The 19,366-nt window shown below is 42.5% G+C and overlaps 1 protein-coding gene across 1 annotated transcript in view; it reads right to left on the reverse strand.

Moving 5' to 3' along the window:
• LOC124774948 (cytochrome P450 9e2-like) overlaps positions 1 to 19,366 on the reverse strand; it is a 118,833-nt gene that overhangs the window by 30,139 nt on the left and 69,328 nt on the right. Inside the window, exons 4-6 of the mRNA XM_047249657.1 lie at positions 14,490 to 14,698; positions 14,211 to 14,403; positions 1,645 to 1,869 (exon numbers count right to left, since the gene is read on the reverse strand). Of these exons, the coding sequence (XP_047105613.1) occupies positions 1,645 to 1,869; positions 14,211 to 14,403; positions 14,490 to 14,698 (627 nt within the window). The remainder of the gene's footprint in view (positions 1 to 1,644; positions 1,870 to 14,210; positions 14,404 to 14,489; positions 14,699 to 19,366) is intronic.

Consider the following 19,366-nt stretch of genomic DNA (forward strand, 5'->3'; position numbering starts at 1 on the left):
TGAGGCGTTGCAGTCATGGACTGTGCGGCTGATCCCGGCGGAGGTTCGAGTTCTCCCTCTGGCATGGGTGTGTGTGTTTGTCCTTCTGATAATTTAGGTTAAGTAGTGTGTAAGCTCAGGGACTGATGACCTTAGCGGTTAAGTCCCATAAGATTTCACACAAATTTGACCATTTTTGAACAAACGCATCTACACTGAAGCGCCAAAGAAACTGGTATAGGCACACATATTCAAATATGGAGATACGTAAACAGGAAGAATACGGCGCTGCGGTCGGCAACGCCTATATAAGACAAAAAGTTTCAAATGGCTCTGAGCACTATGGGACTTAAACATCTGAGGTCATCAGTCCCCTAGGACTTAGAACTACTTAAACCTAACTAACCTAAGGACATCACCAACATCCATGCCTGAGGCAGGATTCGAACCTGCGACGTAGCGGTCGCGCGGTTTCAGACTGAAGCGCCTAGAACCGTTCGGTCACACCGGCCGGCAGACAACAAGTGTTTGGTGCAGCTGTCAGATCGGTTACTGCTGCTAAAATGGCAGGTTATCAGGATTTAAGCGAATTTCAACGTGGTGTTATAGTCAGCGCACGAGCGATGGGACACAGTTTCTACGAGGTAAGGATGAAGTGGGGATTTTCCCGTACGACCATTTCACGAGTGTACCGTGAATATCAGGAATCCGGTAAAACATCAAATCTCCAACATCACTGCATCCGGAAAAGCTACTGCAAGAACGGAACCAACGACTACTGAAGAGAATCGTTCAATGTGACAGAAGTGCAAAACTTCGGCAAATTGCTGCAGATTTCAATGCTGGGCCATGAACAAGTGTCAGCGTGCCAACAATGCAACGAAACATCATCGATATGGGTTTTCGTGTACCTTTGATGACTGCACGACACAAAGCTTTACGCCTCGCCTGGGCCCGTCAACACTGACACTGGACTGCTGATGACTGGAAACATGTTGCCTGGTCGGGCGAGACTCATTTCAAATTGTATGGAGCGGATGGAGGTGTACGGGTGTGGCGACAACCTCATGAATGCATGGATTCAACATGTCAGCAGGAGACTGGTCAAGTTGTTGGAAGCTCTGTAATGATGTGGGTCGTGTGCAGTTGGAGTTACATTGGACCCCTGGTGCGTCTAGATACGACTCTCACAGGTGGCAGCCTGCCTGATCGCCTGCATCCATTCATGTCCAGTGTGCGTTACGAGGGACTTGGGCAATTCCAGCGGGACACCCCACAGGTCCAGAATTGCTACAGAGTGGCTCCAGGAACACTGACTGATTTTAAACACTTGCGCTGACCACCAAACATCTTCCGAGACATGAACATTTATGAGCATATCTGGGCTGCCTTGCAACGTGCTGTTCAGAAGAGCTCTCCACCCCCCTCGTACTCTTACGGATTTCTGGACAGCCCTGCAGGATTCATGGTGTCAGTTTTCTCCAGCACTGCTTCAGACATTTGTGGCGTCCATGCCACGTCGTGTTGCGGCACTTCATCGTGTTCGCGGCGATCCTACACGATATTAGGCAGTTGTACCAGTTTCTGTGGCTCTTCAGAGTAAGACAAATACTTACGGCACAAGCTGCAGCCCATGACACGAGGCTTCTGCGAGCAATGGCTTACCGGAGAGCACCATGTCGAGGTACTGGCATCCCAGGACCTCCTCGTAGCTGGGCTGGCCGCCGCTCTTCTGCATGACGTCATCCACTTCTCTTTGTAGGCGCCGCTGCACGTCCGGATGCGTGGCCAACAGGTAGCTGCTGAACACCATCAGAGACGAAACGGTATCGAAACCGCCGAAGAAGAATATAACCGCCTGCGCCGTCACGTCTTCATCGGTAAGGGGTGCTGTTACAGACAGAAATAAAAAAAAATGTGAATAAATAAACGAACTCCTCATCCCAACATTTCCGCTACAGCTTCCAGACTAAAAAAATTGAAATTTTAGACAAATGTTACTCATGAGCAACTGTTGTACACTATTTGATATAAAGTATCTGGAGATCCCTATGTGAGGCGGAATTGACCACTAGACGTCACCAGAATTGGTTCCGGTCGTGTAACAAGAGGCGGGGAATATTGTGCTCTCAGTGGAGAGGCAGTGACAGCAGAATGGGTCAGTCGGAAGAGCTCAGTGGCTTCGAAAGTGAGTCCGTCATTGGATTCACCATGGAGTTTTAAATCATTCTAAAATTGCCCAATTCGACTGAAAAGTGATGTGACTGTGAGGTGGGAGCTCGAGGGAATGACTGCAGCTGAACGAGTAGGCCAGGTGGGGCAGGTGGGCCAGGTAGGCCAGGCAGGCCTCCTGCACTGACAGGCAGGGACCGTCGGGCGTTGAGGAAAGGTGAAAAAAAAAAAAAAAAACCTAATGAAATCAGCGGAAAGATTTACTCGTGAGTTCTAAAGTGCTACCAGCAGTCCAGCACAATGACTGTGACCAAAGTTAAACAGAGTGAGGTACAATGATCGAACATTTCCTCATAAGCCATAAGTTTCTGCAGTCTGTGCTAAGCGACCCTTGAGGTATTGCAAAAAACGAAGCTGCTGGACAACAGATCACTGGAGACTAGTGATTTGGAGTGATGAAGCACGCTGTGCCACGTGCCAATCCGAATGCCTGGAGAACGTGTCCTGCCGTCATGCCGTCCGGGGTAGCTGCGCGGTCTAGGTGCCTTACCACGGTTCGCGCGGCTCCGCCTGTCGGAGGTTTGACTCCTACCTCGGGCATGGGTGTTCTAGGGAAGCAGCATACTCACGCCTTATAAAATTCACAACAGTCTTTCCATTGTGTGCCAGCCAGTCCGCTGTAACTAGCTCTGACGTCATAAATATTGCGCAATAAAAAAACTTTAAAACGAAGTAAATAACCTGAAACGTTTCTAGCATGTCAGGAGTAATACAAAATCAATATGTGTTGGATATCAGTTCAATAACTTTAACCATTTTCGAAATTTGGATGTTTTTCTGTAAAAATCATTGGCGCAACAGAAAAGAGCTAGAAACTTAAAAAATTATATTTAGATTCCTTTTGCATAATAATTTAGTAGAAACAGTATTCTGGACCTCACAAATTAAAATTTTAGTTGAAATTCATGATTTTCTGGTTTTTATCTTAAAAATTAAGGAAGCAAGATAGATTAAGTAGGCGAATAAATAATAATCATAAAGATGTGAGAAGTTTCAACTGAATAACTATAAGACTATAGCGATAGCGTATCTCCAAAGGGCAAGTTCAGAGTTCGTCTACTGCGTGTAGTGTAATTAAATTAATTCTCTCGCCCAAAATATTTAACTTAGCCACGTCAGACTTTTATTATGATTACTTACTTGTGTGCTGATTGCACAATTAAATTGAAAGCTTCATCGGCCATCAGCAAAGGAAGCAATGATTTATTCGATAACTTAAACTGGTGCATAAACTAGCCCAGCGGCTAGTCGGGAGAGCAGATTTTATCAGGCGTTTCCTTAGCCGTCCGCACCGCGGCTTTATATGTAAGAACGCTGCGTGAGAGGAAGAAAGGCCCCAGTCCTCTCCAGACGCTGATTAGCACACCACCTGTGCCGGGAGTCGCGTCGCGTCGGTTTCGTTGATATAAACAGCCTCGGATGCAGTAATACGTTACTCGGGATACGCGTAACCATGAAATCGTTTTCGAGTGATGTGTTAATTTTGGGATGACGTTAATGATCTATCTTTAGTTTGTGTATGTCGTATTTTCACGAACTGCCGCAGGACAGACATTCTACCATTATTAGCATGGCGTTTGATGAACATTATCATCAAATTATGGCGAGCATTCACTTAAACATTTAATTTGAACATTTATCGTTGGATCAGCGCATTAGAGTCTGAACTGCTCTGGTAGTTGGATTGTGTGGATTCTTTTGGTCTGCGACTTTCAGAATATAGCGAACATTTTAGAGAGAATGGTTTTTGATTATGAGTCCCAGACAATCTCCTAATTCCTCATAGGTATAAGCTGTTGCTATAAATGTATTTCTCAGATGAAATGGGCACTAGGAATTCTAATTACAGGCTTCACGTTTTGTAGTTAGAGAGCCAATGTTGAGAACGGCAAACAACAGCATTAAATAAATAATAGGAACATTAACAATTATTCCACCCGCCGCCCCACAGTGTGTGTTAGTGTAACTTATGTTAAGTTAGATTAGTTAGTGTGTAAGCTTAAGGACCGATGATATGAGCAGTTTGGTCCCACAGGATCTTACCAAATATTTCCAAATTTTCCTGCCGTCATGTACACTGGCAATGGTGGAGTATGGAGGATGTTGTCTAACGGAATGGGGGTGTTTTTCGTGGTTAAGATGCGTCCCGTCATTACACTTAGGGTAAAGCTAAACGCGGAAGCATATGAATTCAACTTACAGCACTGTTTACTCCTTACAGTAAAGACATTGTCATTACACTTAGGGTAAAGCTAAATGCGGAAGCATATGCATTCAACTTACAGCACTGTTTACTCCTTACAGTAAAGACATTGTTGGTAAACGATTACTGGTTGTACCACCATAATAGTGCACCTTGTAATGAAGCAGCATCTGTAAGGTAATGGTTCTTGGATAATAACATCCTTGAAATGTACTGGTCTGCCCCAGACCCCAGTGTCCAACATCAATACCTTCTCTGGATTTGGCTGTTGTGGAGGAATGGGCTGTCATACCTTCACAAGCATTCAGACGCCTCATTGAAAGTGTCCTCAGCATAGTTCATTTCACTATCGATTACCTCTGACGACGTCATATTTGGTTTGTGTGTGTGTGTGTGTGTAGGTGTGTGTGAGTGCGTGCGTGTGTGTCATCTTTACAGAGTTTCTCTGAAAACAAAGATTTTAAATTCTCTGTACAGCGCGTACTTGCTGCAGTTTCGCCTTGAAAATGGCAAGGTGTGCTCCTGTCGAAACATCGGCTGTTGCCGACGACTTCACCCGGCTGCATTCCCATAAGTTATTTGCACAGAGATGAACCCTTTATAAAGGCGAAGGGTGAACGCACCGCATATTAATGTCCACTAATAGGTGTTTGGACGTTTTTGTTCAAATAGTGTAGCTCTGTATTACTTCGTTATACGCAGAAGATATTTTACGACATTATCTCGTATATCAGACCCAGTGATCAGTTTAATATCAAAATTGGTGTTACGTGGCGCTTTCATAGCAAGTACCTCTCCCCCAAGTAGATATCCATGGTGTGTGTCACGGCGTCCCCTCTCTGTGGCCAAATGGAGGACCACCACGGCTAGACGTTTGGTTACACTGGCTGTAGCTTGTTGTCCGTAACTTCCAGCCATTCATCCCCCCCCCCCCCTCAATCCGTCACCAGGTGACTGTTTTAGCAGCGAGGCAAAGTCTTGCAAGTTTTCGGCACACTTCTTACAGGGTGTCCGCAGCAAACTTCCTTGGCTACCACAGCAAGTTTCTGATTACTGTGACTCCCGACATTCACTGGTACAAAGTCGGTTGTCATTTCGTTCCCCTGCTGCACATTTTTTTTCCTGAATCGCTTGAAATGAAGTCCACTGAGTAAGTGAAGCAGAAGGAAAAAATTTTCTCTCAGTCACACCTCCCGCTTCCTTGTCTTCACAACCACATACATTCTGGAGTGCAACATTTAACTCGGCCGATGGATCGACCAAGGTGGTCCAGTCACATGACCCATACAATCAACGGACATCAGCCCCTTAGATCTATACCTGTGGGGCCCCTGAAAGAAGTCGTGTATGCAGAGACCACCTCAGATTCAGAGGCCATTCTGTCCGTCATGCCAATCAGTTGCAGGGTGGCCCATTTGAACATGTGCGCGAGTCGCTGCCGCGTCGTGTTCGTGTATGCTCTGCTTTGCAGCAAACAGCACCTGGTCTAATGATCGTCTCATCGCAGCACGTCATGCACTGATATGAGACATTAATATATACCCTATAGAATAGACACAATGTATTTTCGGACGCATATGGCGTGGCAGTTGAAGGTAGCAAAACGAACTGCCTAAACTTTGCCCACAATTCCTCTTCGTCCACCTTACTGGAACTAAATGATGTCAATTCACCGTATAGGTGAGACGTTAACAACTGCTTATCTGCTCTATCAAACAGAAACACTCGCCTAGTCTTCTTAACTGATGTATAAACTTCCGAAAGCGTAGCTGCCATGACGATATCATGATCGCTAATCCCCGTTTCTGTACTGACGTTTCCGATAAAGCCCGATCTATTTGCAGCTAAAAGGTCTAAGATTCTAAGATACATCCGCTCCGAGCTAGCTGCTAGAGACAGTTTTCAGAAAACACGCCCACGTATTTTGCGCGACTGTTTGTCTGCACCCCTCGCAATGAATCCGTAGACATCCTGCTCTATACATGGTAGGTTAAATTAGCCTCCAACTAGTATTCCTTGATCTGGGTATTTACGCGGTACTGACCGTAGACTTTCTTTGAATGACTTCCGAGCTGTCACAGCGGAATCGGGTGGCCGGTAAAAACAGCCAACAATTAACTTGGGATCAGTTACACCTGTTATACTTTTCCAGATAACTTCACTACCACACTCAACTACGACCGAAATAGAGACAATATTTTTGTGAACTGCAGTGAACACTCCCCCTTCTATGGCCTCTGACCTGTCTTTCCAATATACGTCCCACGACTCGCTAAATATGTCAGCGCTTTCCACTTCGGGTTTTATCCAACTCCCGGTCCCAAGAATAGTTTGAGCGCAAGAACTTTTCTGGAGGGCAGTAAGTTTGGGAACTTAATTAAAACTTTGATAGTCACAGTGTCGTTACTCTGGACGCCATCTGACTTCCCTTGCTGCTTCACAGTAAGCATGTCTATGTGGATGTAAGTTACAGTTGTTATGTAAAGATGAAGAGCGTTTAACAGGACCGACTACTATGGGGAGCTGAATCAAACCAATTTGCCGACTGAACAACATAAACAACAGCATGGAATGTGTCAGTAGAATTAATATTCAAATCTGCAATACAATCTTATTTGTCTTCCAGTTTTAGACGTGTTTCCACCTCCACAGAATCGACCTGTGGCTCCCCAACACGTGGCCCGCTATTGTCATCCAAAACTTGCTGACGGTGTCCAAGCACTGTGGTGTTGCACGGAATCATCCTGGTAAGCATTCTCACACAAGAACAGAAACTGTCACTGATTTAATTCTACAAAGAGCAAAACGATCGTGTTAAACCTCACTCTATTCGCAAGTAACATAGTGCTGCATTAAGACACTGTCATTGGACTTGAGTTGATGACAGTTCAAATCTTCTCCCATGATCGAGATTTAGGCTTTTCTGTTGCTTCCTTAAATCGCTTCATCAATTTCCCGAACGTCTTCTTTGAAACGGATGAGGTCCATTTTCTGCTCTGTCCCTCCCTCTTCTGAGCCTGTGGTGCTCACGCAGTAGAGTACTCGCCCCTTTATGTGCCCTTACTTACCTAAAGTATTTTTTCAGTATCAGGATGAGTTTACGACCATGTGGCGTAGGAGACGACGTAATACGATCTCTTACGCGTGTTTTAAACTTATCATTACCAAGAAAGAGGAATGGTTCAAGACCTTCTGTTGTCGTAAGGCACGCAGCTATCTAGTACGGTGGCTGCAGGATGGCTATGTTTTTTTTTTTTTTTTTTTTTTTTTCGCTTTGCTCACAGCACAGCTGACAGAACTGCATAGCGTAACATTCAGTCGATACGAAGATTCAACCCTCTACATCATCATCATCATCATCATTTAAGACTGATTATGCCTTTCAGCGTTCAGTCTGGAGCATAGTCCCCCTTATAAAATTCCTCCATGATCCCCTATTCAGTGCTAACATTGGTGCCTCTTCTGATGTTAAACCTATTACTTCAAAATCATTCCTAACCGAATCCAGGTACCTTCTCCTTGGTCTGCCCCGACTCCTCCTACCCTCTACTGCTGAACCCATGAGTCTCTTGGGTAACCTTGCTTCTCCCATGCGTGTAACATGACCCCACCATCTAAGCCTGTTTGCCCTGACTGCTACATCTGTAGAGTTCATTCCCAGTTTTTCTTTGATTTCCTCATTGTGGACACCCTCCTGGCATTGTTCCCATCTACTAGTACCTGCAATCATCTGCTTTCATATCCGTAACATCAACCTTGTTGATAAGGTAACCTGAATCCACCCAGCTTTCGCTGCCATACAACAAAGTTGGTCGAAAGATTGAACGGTGCACAGATAACTTGGTCTTGGTACTGACTTCCTTCTTGCAGAAGAGACTAGATCGTAGCTGAGCGCTCACTGCATTAGCTTTGCTACACCTCGCTTCCAGTTCTTTCACTATGTTGCCATCCTGTGAGAATATGCATCCTAAGTGCTTGAAACCGTCCACCTGTTCTAACTTTGTTCCTCCTCAATCCGTTTATATTTCTTTCCCACTGACATTACTTTCGTTTTGGAGATGCTAATCTTCATACCATAGTCCTTACATTTCTGATCTAGCTCTGAAATATTACTTTGCAAACTTTCAATCGAATCTGCCATCACAACTAAGTCATCCGCATATGCAAGACTGCTCATTTTGTGTTCACATATCTTAATCTTACCCAGCCAGTCTATTGTTTTCAACACATGATCCATAAATAATATGAACAACAGTGGAGACAGGTTGCAGCCTTGTCTTACCCCTGAAATTACTCTGAACCATGAACTCAATTTACCGTCAACTGCTGCCTGACTATCCATGTAAAGACCTTTAATTTCTTGCAAAAGTTTGCCTCCTATTCCATAATCTCGTAGAACAGACAATAACTTCCTCCTAGGAATCCCGTCATTTGCCTGTTCTAGATATATAAAACATAGATACAATTCCCTGTTCCACTCTAAACACTTCTCCATTATTTGCCGTAAGCTAAAGATCCGGTCCTGACAACCTCTAAGAGGCCTAAACCCACGCTGATTTTCATCCAACGGTCCTCAACTAATACTCGTAGTTTCCTTTCAACAATACCTGAGAAGATTTTACCCAAAACGTTGATTAAAGAGATACCTCTGTAGTTGTTACAATCTTTTCTGTTTCCGTGTGTAAAGATTGGTGTGATAACTGCTTTCGTCCAGTCTGATGGAACCTGTCCCGACTCCCAGGCCATTTCAATTATCCTGTGTAGCCATTTAAGACCTGACATTCCACTGTATTTGATGAGTTCCGACTTAATTTCATCCACCCCAGCTGCTTTATTGCACTGCAATCTATTGACCATTTTCTCCACTTCCTCAAATGTGATCCTATTTCCATCGTCATTCCTATCCCATTGTACCTCGAAATCTGAAACATTACTGATCGTATTTTCACCTACATTGAGCAACTCTTCAAAATATTCCCTCCATCTGCCCAAGGAATCCACAGGATTCACCAGCAGTTTTCCTGACCTGTCCAAAATACTTGTCATTTCCTTCTTACCTCCCTTTCGAAGACTGTTAATTACATTCCAGAATGGTTTTCCAGCAGCTTGACCCATAGTCTCCAACCTGTTTCCAAAGTCTTCCCAAGATTTCTTATTGGATGCTGCAATTATCTGTTTGGCTTTGTTTCTTTCTTCAACATAACTTTCTCTGTCTACCTGAGTTCTAGTATGTAGCCATTTTTGGTACGCCTTCTTTTTCCTTTTACAGACTGCCTTGACTGTGTCATTCCACCAAGCTGTTTGCTTCATCCTACTTTTACACACTACTGTTCCAAGACATTCTTTAGCCACTTCTAGTACTGTGTCCCTGTACCTTGTCCATTCCTTTTCCAATGTCTGTAATTGACTACATTCAACTAACTAGTACCATTCTGAGATCACTGTTATGTACTTGTGCCTGATTTCCTTATCCTGAACTTTCTCCACTCTTATCCTCCTACATATGGACCTGTCCTCCTGCACTTTCGGCCTCACAATCCCAATTTCACTGCAGATTAAATAATGATCAGTGTCATCAATCTACAAATCTGAATAATCCATATTAGTTATTTTGTTCAAATTTGGTGCACAGCCTTTTGTTATTAATGGAATGATGTCAAAATTTCAGATTTTTCTTTATTATAGTTCTGCAGATAAAGAGAATTACCTATAACTCCCAAAACCTACGCCTGTTTTTTTAAAATCTAGTTAGGAACAATAACAGATGGACTTTCATTATCATTTGAAGGCATTCGAAAGTTATCAATGCATAAAAATCAATTAATTAGAATTTTGTTTTTAAGACTTCTGTCACTGTGCATTACGTAATACAAAAATCAGTCAAAATTATTATTTGATTATGTTTTGCCGTGAGAATTATTGAGAGAGTGTATGTGGGACATACGTTTAAATTTAATATCTCATTTTTCGTAAAACCTTGTACAAACGAACTGTGGGAAATTATGTTGCAACCACGATTCAGGTGATCCATGTCGGTGTACGCTTTCTTTTGTATAAAAGTACCCAGAATGGAAGGTGGAGGCGGAATAAGTTTATTTCTCAAATTGAAGAATATTTCACACTTTGTTTATTTTAATTAAAGAAAATACAAGAATTTAAAATTTTGCTGATATTAATTACTATCAAGTTAGGGATTAGATAAGACAAGATTTGCCGCGAGAATGATCTGGAAGGAAGAGTTCGTTTCTACAAGGATCGTTTAGATCAACAGCCAATCAGAATTAAGCTATTCCCGCGCGAAAAGAGGAGTGTGCATATAGGAGAGTACCTCAAGAGGGGTCGCTTGCTAGTCGGTCTACGAATAACACGATGTCAGATCGCTCTTTACAAATACTCTGTGAGATGAGGAAATAGTGAGCTAATTTCGGTTTGAACATATCGTGACTGAAGCGACTGGAGTTACGAACATTTTAATGAAAGTGTGGTGTTTCTAAGTTAAATAGTTTGAGAGATATGAGCGTGTGAACTTTCTGGTCGTAGTAACAACTCCGAGTGTCGTGTTTCGTGCAATGTACGGAATACTTTGGCGAGCACCTCTTACGAAGAAGACCACTGAAACGACCGAATGTTTAACTCGCGAAGAGTTGTGGGTCTGTGACTGGTAGAACGTGAAAATTGTCGGGTCGGACTTAACTACAATTCTGGCTGCTTTCCGTGTGAATTTTTGTTATACAGACAGTGATCCTCGAATGATAACGTTTTACCATATTAAATAAGGACTTGATAGCCATTTCACGTGTTTCAATATGAACAAAAAGCAGAGTTAATCTAATGTTAAACGCTTTTCTTTAAGTAGACCGAACATCCCGAAGGCCCGATTTTCTGATCATGAACTTTCAAGAACTAACTTTCAGCTAGAGTTACGCGGCCTGTGTGCGGTAGGTGTTAGATGGTGGTTTCATGAACGCTGCTTTACACTGCCTAGCACGTATCTGCTACCACAGAGTGAAAGGACGTCGGCAAGAATCCTGTCGAGGTAGGATAATAGCGATTACAAAATCGTAGACGGCCGACCCCGCCCCGCAACTGGCAGAAACCTGGAAAGACGTCGTCGACTTTGATCCGACGAGGGCAGCTGCCACACTGGGGACAGTGGATGAACTGGCCAGGCAACTGAGCGAGTCTGAGAGGGGCCAAATTGTGGGCTTCAGAGTGGCGGCATGATCCTTTCGCAGAACTGTCACAAGTTGGACGATGTTGGTATCAACGGTCACTCGAACGTTTTCACACCCGTATGCGTGATTCTGGGCGTGCACAAAGCACAGACCGCCGTATTGTAAGGGCAGCAGTGGCAGATCGTACGGCCGCCACAGCACAGATAAGAGGCCTTGTGAGCCCAGACACGTCAACACGAAGTGTTGCGAACCAGTTATCAGGAGTGGAACTGCGGGCGTCCTCCACTCACGCCACAGAACCGACATGCCTGAATCTACTGGTGCCTCAGAGGATCACTTGGAACCGCTCACCGTGGTCTTCAGCGATGAAAGCAGATTCTGCCAACACGAAACTGGTGGTGGTTGGGACGTACTGCGGAATGTCAGTAGACCTGCTCTTTTGCCATTCTTGCAACAGGAAGGTGATGTGTTGTTCCAACAGGATAATGCTCGCCCACACACCGCCAGTGAAACTCAACGTGATCTGCAAGAAGTGCAGCAAATTGTCGCCAATCGAGCACGTGTTGGATACGATTAGACGAGAAGTGAACAGGTGGAGCTGGCTGGCGTGGTGTAACGTGTTCCAGGAGACACTGTTCGCAGTCTGTACGATCCAATGGACGCCAGAGTCAGCGCCTGCATTGCCACCCGTGAAGGCCGCACCACATACTAACAGCACTACGGGTGTTTCAGCGTGGGTCGATACCTGGTATCTCAGAACCGCTCGTCCTGTTGGTCTGTAATTGAAATTGTTTCTTGTACTCGAGATATAATGTTACAACAGTAAATACTGAGTGAATCGGAACCCTCTATAAGGGTTTACTAATTTAACTGAATCCGAATGGCAATCGCAGACTCACAGGACTAGTGAAACCTAATCAAATTTCTTATAGCTATTTCCCAAGATTCTCCACATTTACCTCATACAGAGCATGGTAATAGCATAAATGCATAATACTGATTACGGTTCTGACGTTCCACAGACGCGAGTAATACCTTTCACATGCGAACTGAGCCATGCGTGCACCCATATCGATTCTGGACGCTGGTTCAACCTCTGTAGTTTCGTTCCGCAGCGACCGCCTTTTTGGCGTCTCGCTAGGGTCAGCCTTGCAGCGGCTTGAAGAATTTTAACACGACGAGTGGCTCTCTGAGAGTTTTGGTCTCGGGTACTCTCCCGCACGCTAAGGGGGTCGCTCGCCGAGGACAAGGTGGTGCCACTGTGGCCGAAGGCTGCTTACCGTCGAGAGTGCGTGGATGTCTTCTGAAGATTCAGCGCTCCCCGTTTGTCTTCATGAACGCGTGTGTCCAATTCCGATTTCTGGTGCCTTGGTAAATGATTGTGATTTTGTCAGCATTCGTTCGGCCACAGTATCCGTCGTAGAAATAAATGGCGAGATCCTTATTTGTGTATGATTGAGAGTTGAGTGCGATTTGTGTTTAAAGCTACTGTTATGCTAATTCCTGATAAATGAGAGTTGTTTTTGGTTTCACGCCTAGTTTTCTGTAGGGGCCATTGTTTGCAGTGGGCTTCAGAAGTGGATCAACATCCTTGTAATGAGAACATGGTTGAGTTATTTTTAAGACAGTTATAAAAGGGATACCAGGTTGACCGGCTACAGTTCCATTATTACTCCATTAGGTACAGACGTTGTTCCCGTAAAATCTGAACCCGTGCCTTATATTTAACCACTCGGGGGCTCAAACCTTATAACATCTATTGTGTTTTGTTTTATCTGCATGATATGACGTTCAGGTGGTTTTAAAGTATTTTTATCTTCAACTGGCTATTCGTGTCTGTGGTCTAAAGTGGCGCAGTCCCGTCGACCTGAGGGCAAGCGCCATTTTACGCTCTGTAATTTGTATGTACGTTTTCACAGTTCGAGCTGAACTAAGCAACAGTTTGGTGGACGGACTGAGCTTAAGCTGTCGGCCTTTCACTGGTTCATTAATTTTCGGCCCGCTTTTAATTGTGTTATGAATCAGTCAACGCATTTGTTTTTCGCTTTGTGGTTGTTTGGTCATTTAAAATATTTTTTCAACTGAATTACTTTTGTTCTCTTAGTGAATTTAAAGGATTTGGAATCTAAAGGTTTTTTTTAATTGTTATGGTGGTTAAATAATTTTGAAATCATTATTAACGCCTGTATTATGTATCTTGTAACTGCCTTTTATAACTGCAAGTAAATCCTTCTCATTTTCTTCTTTGGTGGATTACCTTTTAAGTGTATATTTTTTTAAATGTGTCTGTCTTACAACTTTTGGTTTTTAAAGTGTTATTCACGCAATACTCTTGAATGCCACTGGGACAATTTTTTAAATATTTGCTACATTTGAGAAAATTGAAAAGAAAAAATACTTGAAGCATGGAATATTTCTCTTGTGTGCTTAGCACTTTCTCACTCCCTGCTTCAGGCCCGCTATTATGTCATTAACAAATAAATTACTTGTTAAAAATTTTGCTAGTAAGACCGACTTGAATAAAAAATCAGTGTTGACAAATATTGTTAAAAAGACTGGGAAAAATTTGTAATCTATGATGCTGTAATAATTAACAACTCTGAAACGTGTAAATTACTTACGCTTTCCTTTGACTTCCGTGGTTCCGTTTACCTCTTCTTCCTGCGATGTTAGTTCGCCTCGTCGCGCCTGCATCATTAGATGGATCATATCGTGGCGAATGATTCCGTGTTTCTCTCTCGTTCGAATAGTTTCTGAGATTATGGACGTGAAGTAGTCCACGGCCTTTGGGTCCAAGAATGGTATGCGCAGTAGCTACAACACGAGGAAAGCCATAAACAGCCTCTCTATTTGCTAAAGAGAATAAATGCTAATTTGTGTACTCTGCACAAGTTACTCACTTCCATTAGTTTCGGTGATATCAGGTATCCAAAAGCGACCGTTGGTCTGAAGGTGGTGAGATCACGACCCATCGTGTAGAAAGAGTTATTGGGCTCCGAAAGCGAGTCCACCTTGACTCCAAATGCTGTGGTTGCAATAATGTCGTTGGTCATGCGTGTGAAGAAGTCCTTCATCTCCAGCGTGAGGGTGCCCTCCCCGCCAGAAGAAACTTCAGGAAGAGAAATAAAAAGCGTGTACGTTATTATTTTTATGACAGTGGGTGAACACTATTTTTATAATCGAAGCAGTACTTCATCGCTCAGGAGAAGAAAATACTACTGCGTTTATCTGCTAAGGAGGAACCATGAGTAACGGGATCGGTTCTGCCTCTAGACGTCTGTGCCGCACGATGTTCTGAATAAATTAATTGTTACAGGATAGAGAAGCGTTGGTGAAAAGAGAAGTTGCCACATTCATGAGAAATTTTCATATATTGAAGGATGCACATATTCATAAATTTTGCTTAGAGCAGCATATGGGAGCATGAGCGAAAGAAGTAGGATTTCGTAATAGTCCTTCATGGTAGAAAGTACATATATACCGAGCACCCACAGATAATTTTAATATCGCCATTAAGCTCTCACTGGCGTATTTAACAGTAAAAACTAACGAAATAGAGGTTACCAGCGCTTTTAATACAGATTATCTTAAAGATTTCTCTAGTACGATAACTTTTTATTGCAGTCGGTAACACTGTCATTAAATGAATTCGTACTGTAGAGTTCTCAAATAGGGTAGCTAATTTCTCATTGATAATATCTTTAGAGAATGGTCTAATGAACAAAATTATATTAAAAAAAACCGTTAGTTAATGGCCTCTCAGACCATGACTTGAGTTTCTTATGTTAAACATTAATACTGATAATACTGATTAGGGTGCAAATCTACTACACCCGAGTTCAGGAGGGTGGTCAGTAAACCATAAACAATCTTTTGAAATTCAGCAAAGACATGAATTGGAGCTCATAACATGAAAGAAAAATGTCTGTTCATCCAAACGTGCAGTATATACAAGTAAAAAAAAATTAAACACTTCCAGTAGTGAAGTCCTTATCTTATAATAGCTGTTCACCCCCACAAGGAATGCAGGCTACAGCCAAAACAAAGACAAAAAAAAAAGTTGGTTCAAATGGCTCTGAGCACTATGCGACTTAACTTCTGAGGTCATCAGTAGCCTAGAACTTAGACCTACTTGAACTTAACTAACCTAAGGACATCACACACATCCATACCCTAGGCAGGATTCGAACCTGCGACCGTAGCGGTCACCCGGCTCCAGACTGGAGCGCCTAGAACCGCACGGCCACTCCGGCCGGCCAAAACAAAGACATTGCTTACTCAGAAAATAACGGTATCTTTTATGACATAAGGAAACTGTAACTGCCAAGTTGGGTGATAGAGTTAAAATACAAGGAGCGAAAGGCTATTTACAGTTTTTACAGAAACCAGATGGCAGTTATAAGCGTCGAGGGGCATGAAAGGGAAGCAGTGATTGAGAACGGGATGAGACAGTGTTGTAACCTATCCCAGGTGTTATTCAATGTGTATATTGAGTAAGCAGTGATGGAAACAAGAGAAAAATTTGGAGTGGAACGGACAGTGTCTTGAAATATGGGTATAAGATGAACATCAACAAAAGCAAAACCAGCATAATGGAATGTAGTCGAATTAAATAAGGTGATGTTAGGAAATTAGATTAGGAAACGAAAGACTTAAAGTAGTGGATGAGTTTTGCTATTTAGGGAGCTACATAACTGATGACGGTCGAAGGAGAGAGGATATAAAATGTAGACTGTTTCTGGCAAGGAAAGCGTTTCTGAAGAAGAGAAATTTGTTAACATAGTGTACAGATTTAAGTGTCACGAAGTCGTTTCTGGAAGTTTCTATATGGAGTATAGCCATGTATGGAAGTGAAACATGATCGATAAATAGTTAAGACAAGAAGAGAATAGAAGCTTTCGAAATGCGGTGCTACAGAAGAATGCTGAAAATTGGATGGATGGATCACGAGGAGGTATTGAATAGAAATGTGGGGAAGAGGAATTTGTGGAACAACTTGAGTAGAAGAAGGACTCGATTGGTACAACACATTCTGAAGCATCAAGGGATCATCAATTTAGTATTTGAGGAAAGTGTGGAGGGTAAAAATCGTAGAGGAAGACCAAGAGATGAATACACTAAGCAGATTCAGAAGGATGTAAGTTGTAGTAGTTGCTCGGAGTTGAAGAAGCTTGCACAGGCTAGAATAGCATGGAGAGCTGCATCAAACCGGTCTCTGGACTGAAGACCACAACAACAACAACAACTGCCAATGAAAAACAGCTCTGATGTTGATGTTATAGTTCGTTAAAAGATATGCTGATAAATACTCAAGACATTAATACATACATTAAAGCAAATGAATTACGAGGAACAGATAGTCATAACACGTACCAAAATAAAGACACTGTAGGATATAGGAAGAAAGTGATTAACACAACCAGAAATGAAAAGCACCAGCTGGAATTAACAGTAACTAATACGATGGTAACAAATATGTGCAATGTAGAGAAAATTTTTAGCAAGCATCTTATCAATGTTTCTGAAAAGTTATGGTTATCAGCTTCAGTAGATGAAGCCAAGGAATAAGTTGGCCCAGCCAGTTCAAGTAACTTCTGTAATATGAGTATGTCTGTCTCCACATACGGCTGACGTAAGCCATTGTACGTATAAAAAAGACAAAGGAATACCGACAAACTTCACCAGGTTAACCTTTGTCTGAAATCTCGAACATTTTAGAAAAGGTAAAAGTCCAGTCAACAAATATAAGAAAAAGGCGAATAGGAGAAAAAGAATGGTGTAGTCGCTAATTTTTGTACATTGGTACGAGGGAGTGTCATAAACAACGTACTAAAAATCCGCACTGGTGGGGTGTCAACGTCACGGTGGGTCACTTCTTTATGTTTTTCTTGAATAACTCGGAAACCGTGGTTTCGAGAAAAATTGTTTATCAACTAAAAAAAATAAACTACATTAAATTTGCTGTAAAACATCCTATTCACTTTTTCTTTGAGACTAATAGTTTCCGCTATGTAGGGGATGTAAATGTCTCAGATTATTAAAAATAGTGTTTTACTAGCATGGAAACAGGGTTTAGTTAAAACAAGTAGGTCTAGAGCAAATATTAAATGTGTGTACCACGTATAAGTGCAGTAGAGTTCTGTTAGGGATAAGTTATGTTCTCAGGGGTGTAACATGTGGGAGGAGGGGCGACGTGTGCCGTGGAAATGGGAGGTAAGGTAGATTGCTGGATTGTGGCCATGCAGGCCCCTTCTTCACAGGTCTGCAAAATGAGAGCGAGCGGGTGATTCCGCACCCTATCTACCCAAGTACATCACAAGAAGTAAAATATAGAATATTTAACAAATTTATACCGACTCTCCGAAGCTTGCCTAATGAATCACTGGTGACGCAGGTGTGTGTGTGTGTGTGTGTGTGTGTGTGTGTGTGTGTGTGTAGGGGATGGGGGGGGGACAGGAAGGGGATATTTATTTTCCACAAAATACGTTAACACTACATGGAACACAGATAGGGGTTACTAATAATACTATTGTGCAAGAAACGCATACTACATAAATCTTCGGAAATAATTGCCGTTAAACTAGTTTTATACCATTAAGACACTACTTCTAATAATTTGAAATTCTTCTGTTCCTTGCAACACAGAGACTAAGTTGTAGAGAATATATGAGTAGGTCTTTTGGGTAGTTTAATGTTGCACTGGGAAATATTTACGTTAGAAACCGCAATACACGAGTTATTCAAGAAGAACATGGAAAGTTATCTTTAAACGCTCACCCACCCCTACATTCACATCCCATCGGTGGGAATTTTTTGCAAGTTGTTAATGACACTCCCTCCAACCACTGTACAAAAATCTGTGACTTTCAGATTAAAAGATCATGCATCTAAATTGTTGACCAGAATAATATACGGAAGAAAAGAATGGATCTGTTACATGACATCAGTTTGTCTTCAGAAAAGGTAAATGCACCAGAGAGGCAGTTCTGACGTTGCGGTTGATAATGGAAGCAAGATTGAAGAAAAGTCAAGATACGTTCATAGGATTTGTCGACCAGAAAAAAGTGTTCGACAACGTTAAATGAACAAAGATGTTCGAAATTCTGAGAAAACTGGGATTAAGCTAAAGAAAAGATAGGCTATACACAATATGTGCAAGAACCAAGAGGGAACAATAAAACTGAAATACCAAGAAGCAAGAGCTCGGATTAAAAGGGGGGAAGGACGGAGATTTAGTCTTCCAAACCTACTGTTCAATCTATACATTGCAGAAGCAATGACAGAAATAAATGAAAGAGTGAATGGTTATCAATGATAAAATTCGCTGACGACATCCTCAGTGAAAGCGAGGAAGAATTACAGGTTCTGCTGAATGGAATAAATAGTCTAATGAGTACAGAATGTGGTCTGAGAAGAAATCAAAGAAAGACTAAAGCATTTGAGATGCGGTACGGCAGAAGAATGTTGAAAATCAGGTGGACGGATAAGATAGGGAATAAGGGCATTCTCTGGAGAATCAGCGAGGAAAGAAAATATGGCAAACACTCACAAGGAGGGGGGACAGGATGCTATGACATCTGATAAGACGTCAGCGAAAACTATGGTAATAGAAAGAACTATAGAAGATAAAAATATACAAGAAGACTGATATGAATACACCCAGCAAATAATATTTAGGACGTAGGCTGCAAGTGCCACTCTGAGATGAAAAGGTTACCGCAGCAGAGGAATTAGTTGCGGGTCGCATCAAACCAGACAGAAGATGGAAGACTAAAAA

The sequence above is a fragment of the Schistocerca piceifrons genome, chromosome 2 (genome assembly GCF_021461385.2).
Source record: "Schistocerca piceifrons isolate TAMUIC-IGC-003096 chromosome 2, iqSchPice1.1, whole genome shotgun sequence".
Lineage (NCBI taxonomy): Eukaryota > Metazoa > Arthropoda > Insecta > Orthoptera > Acrididae > Schistocerca > Schistocerca piceifrons.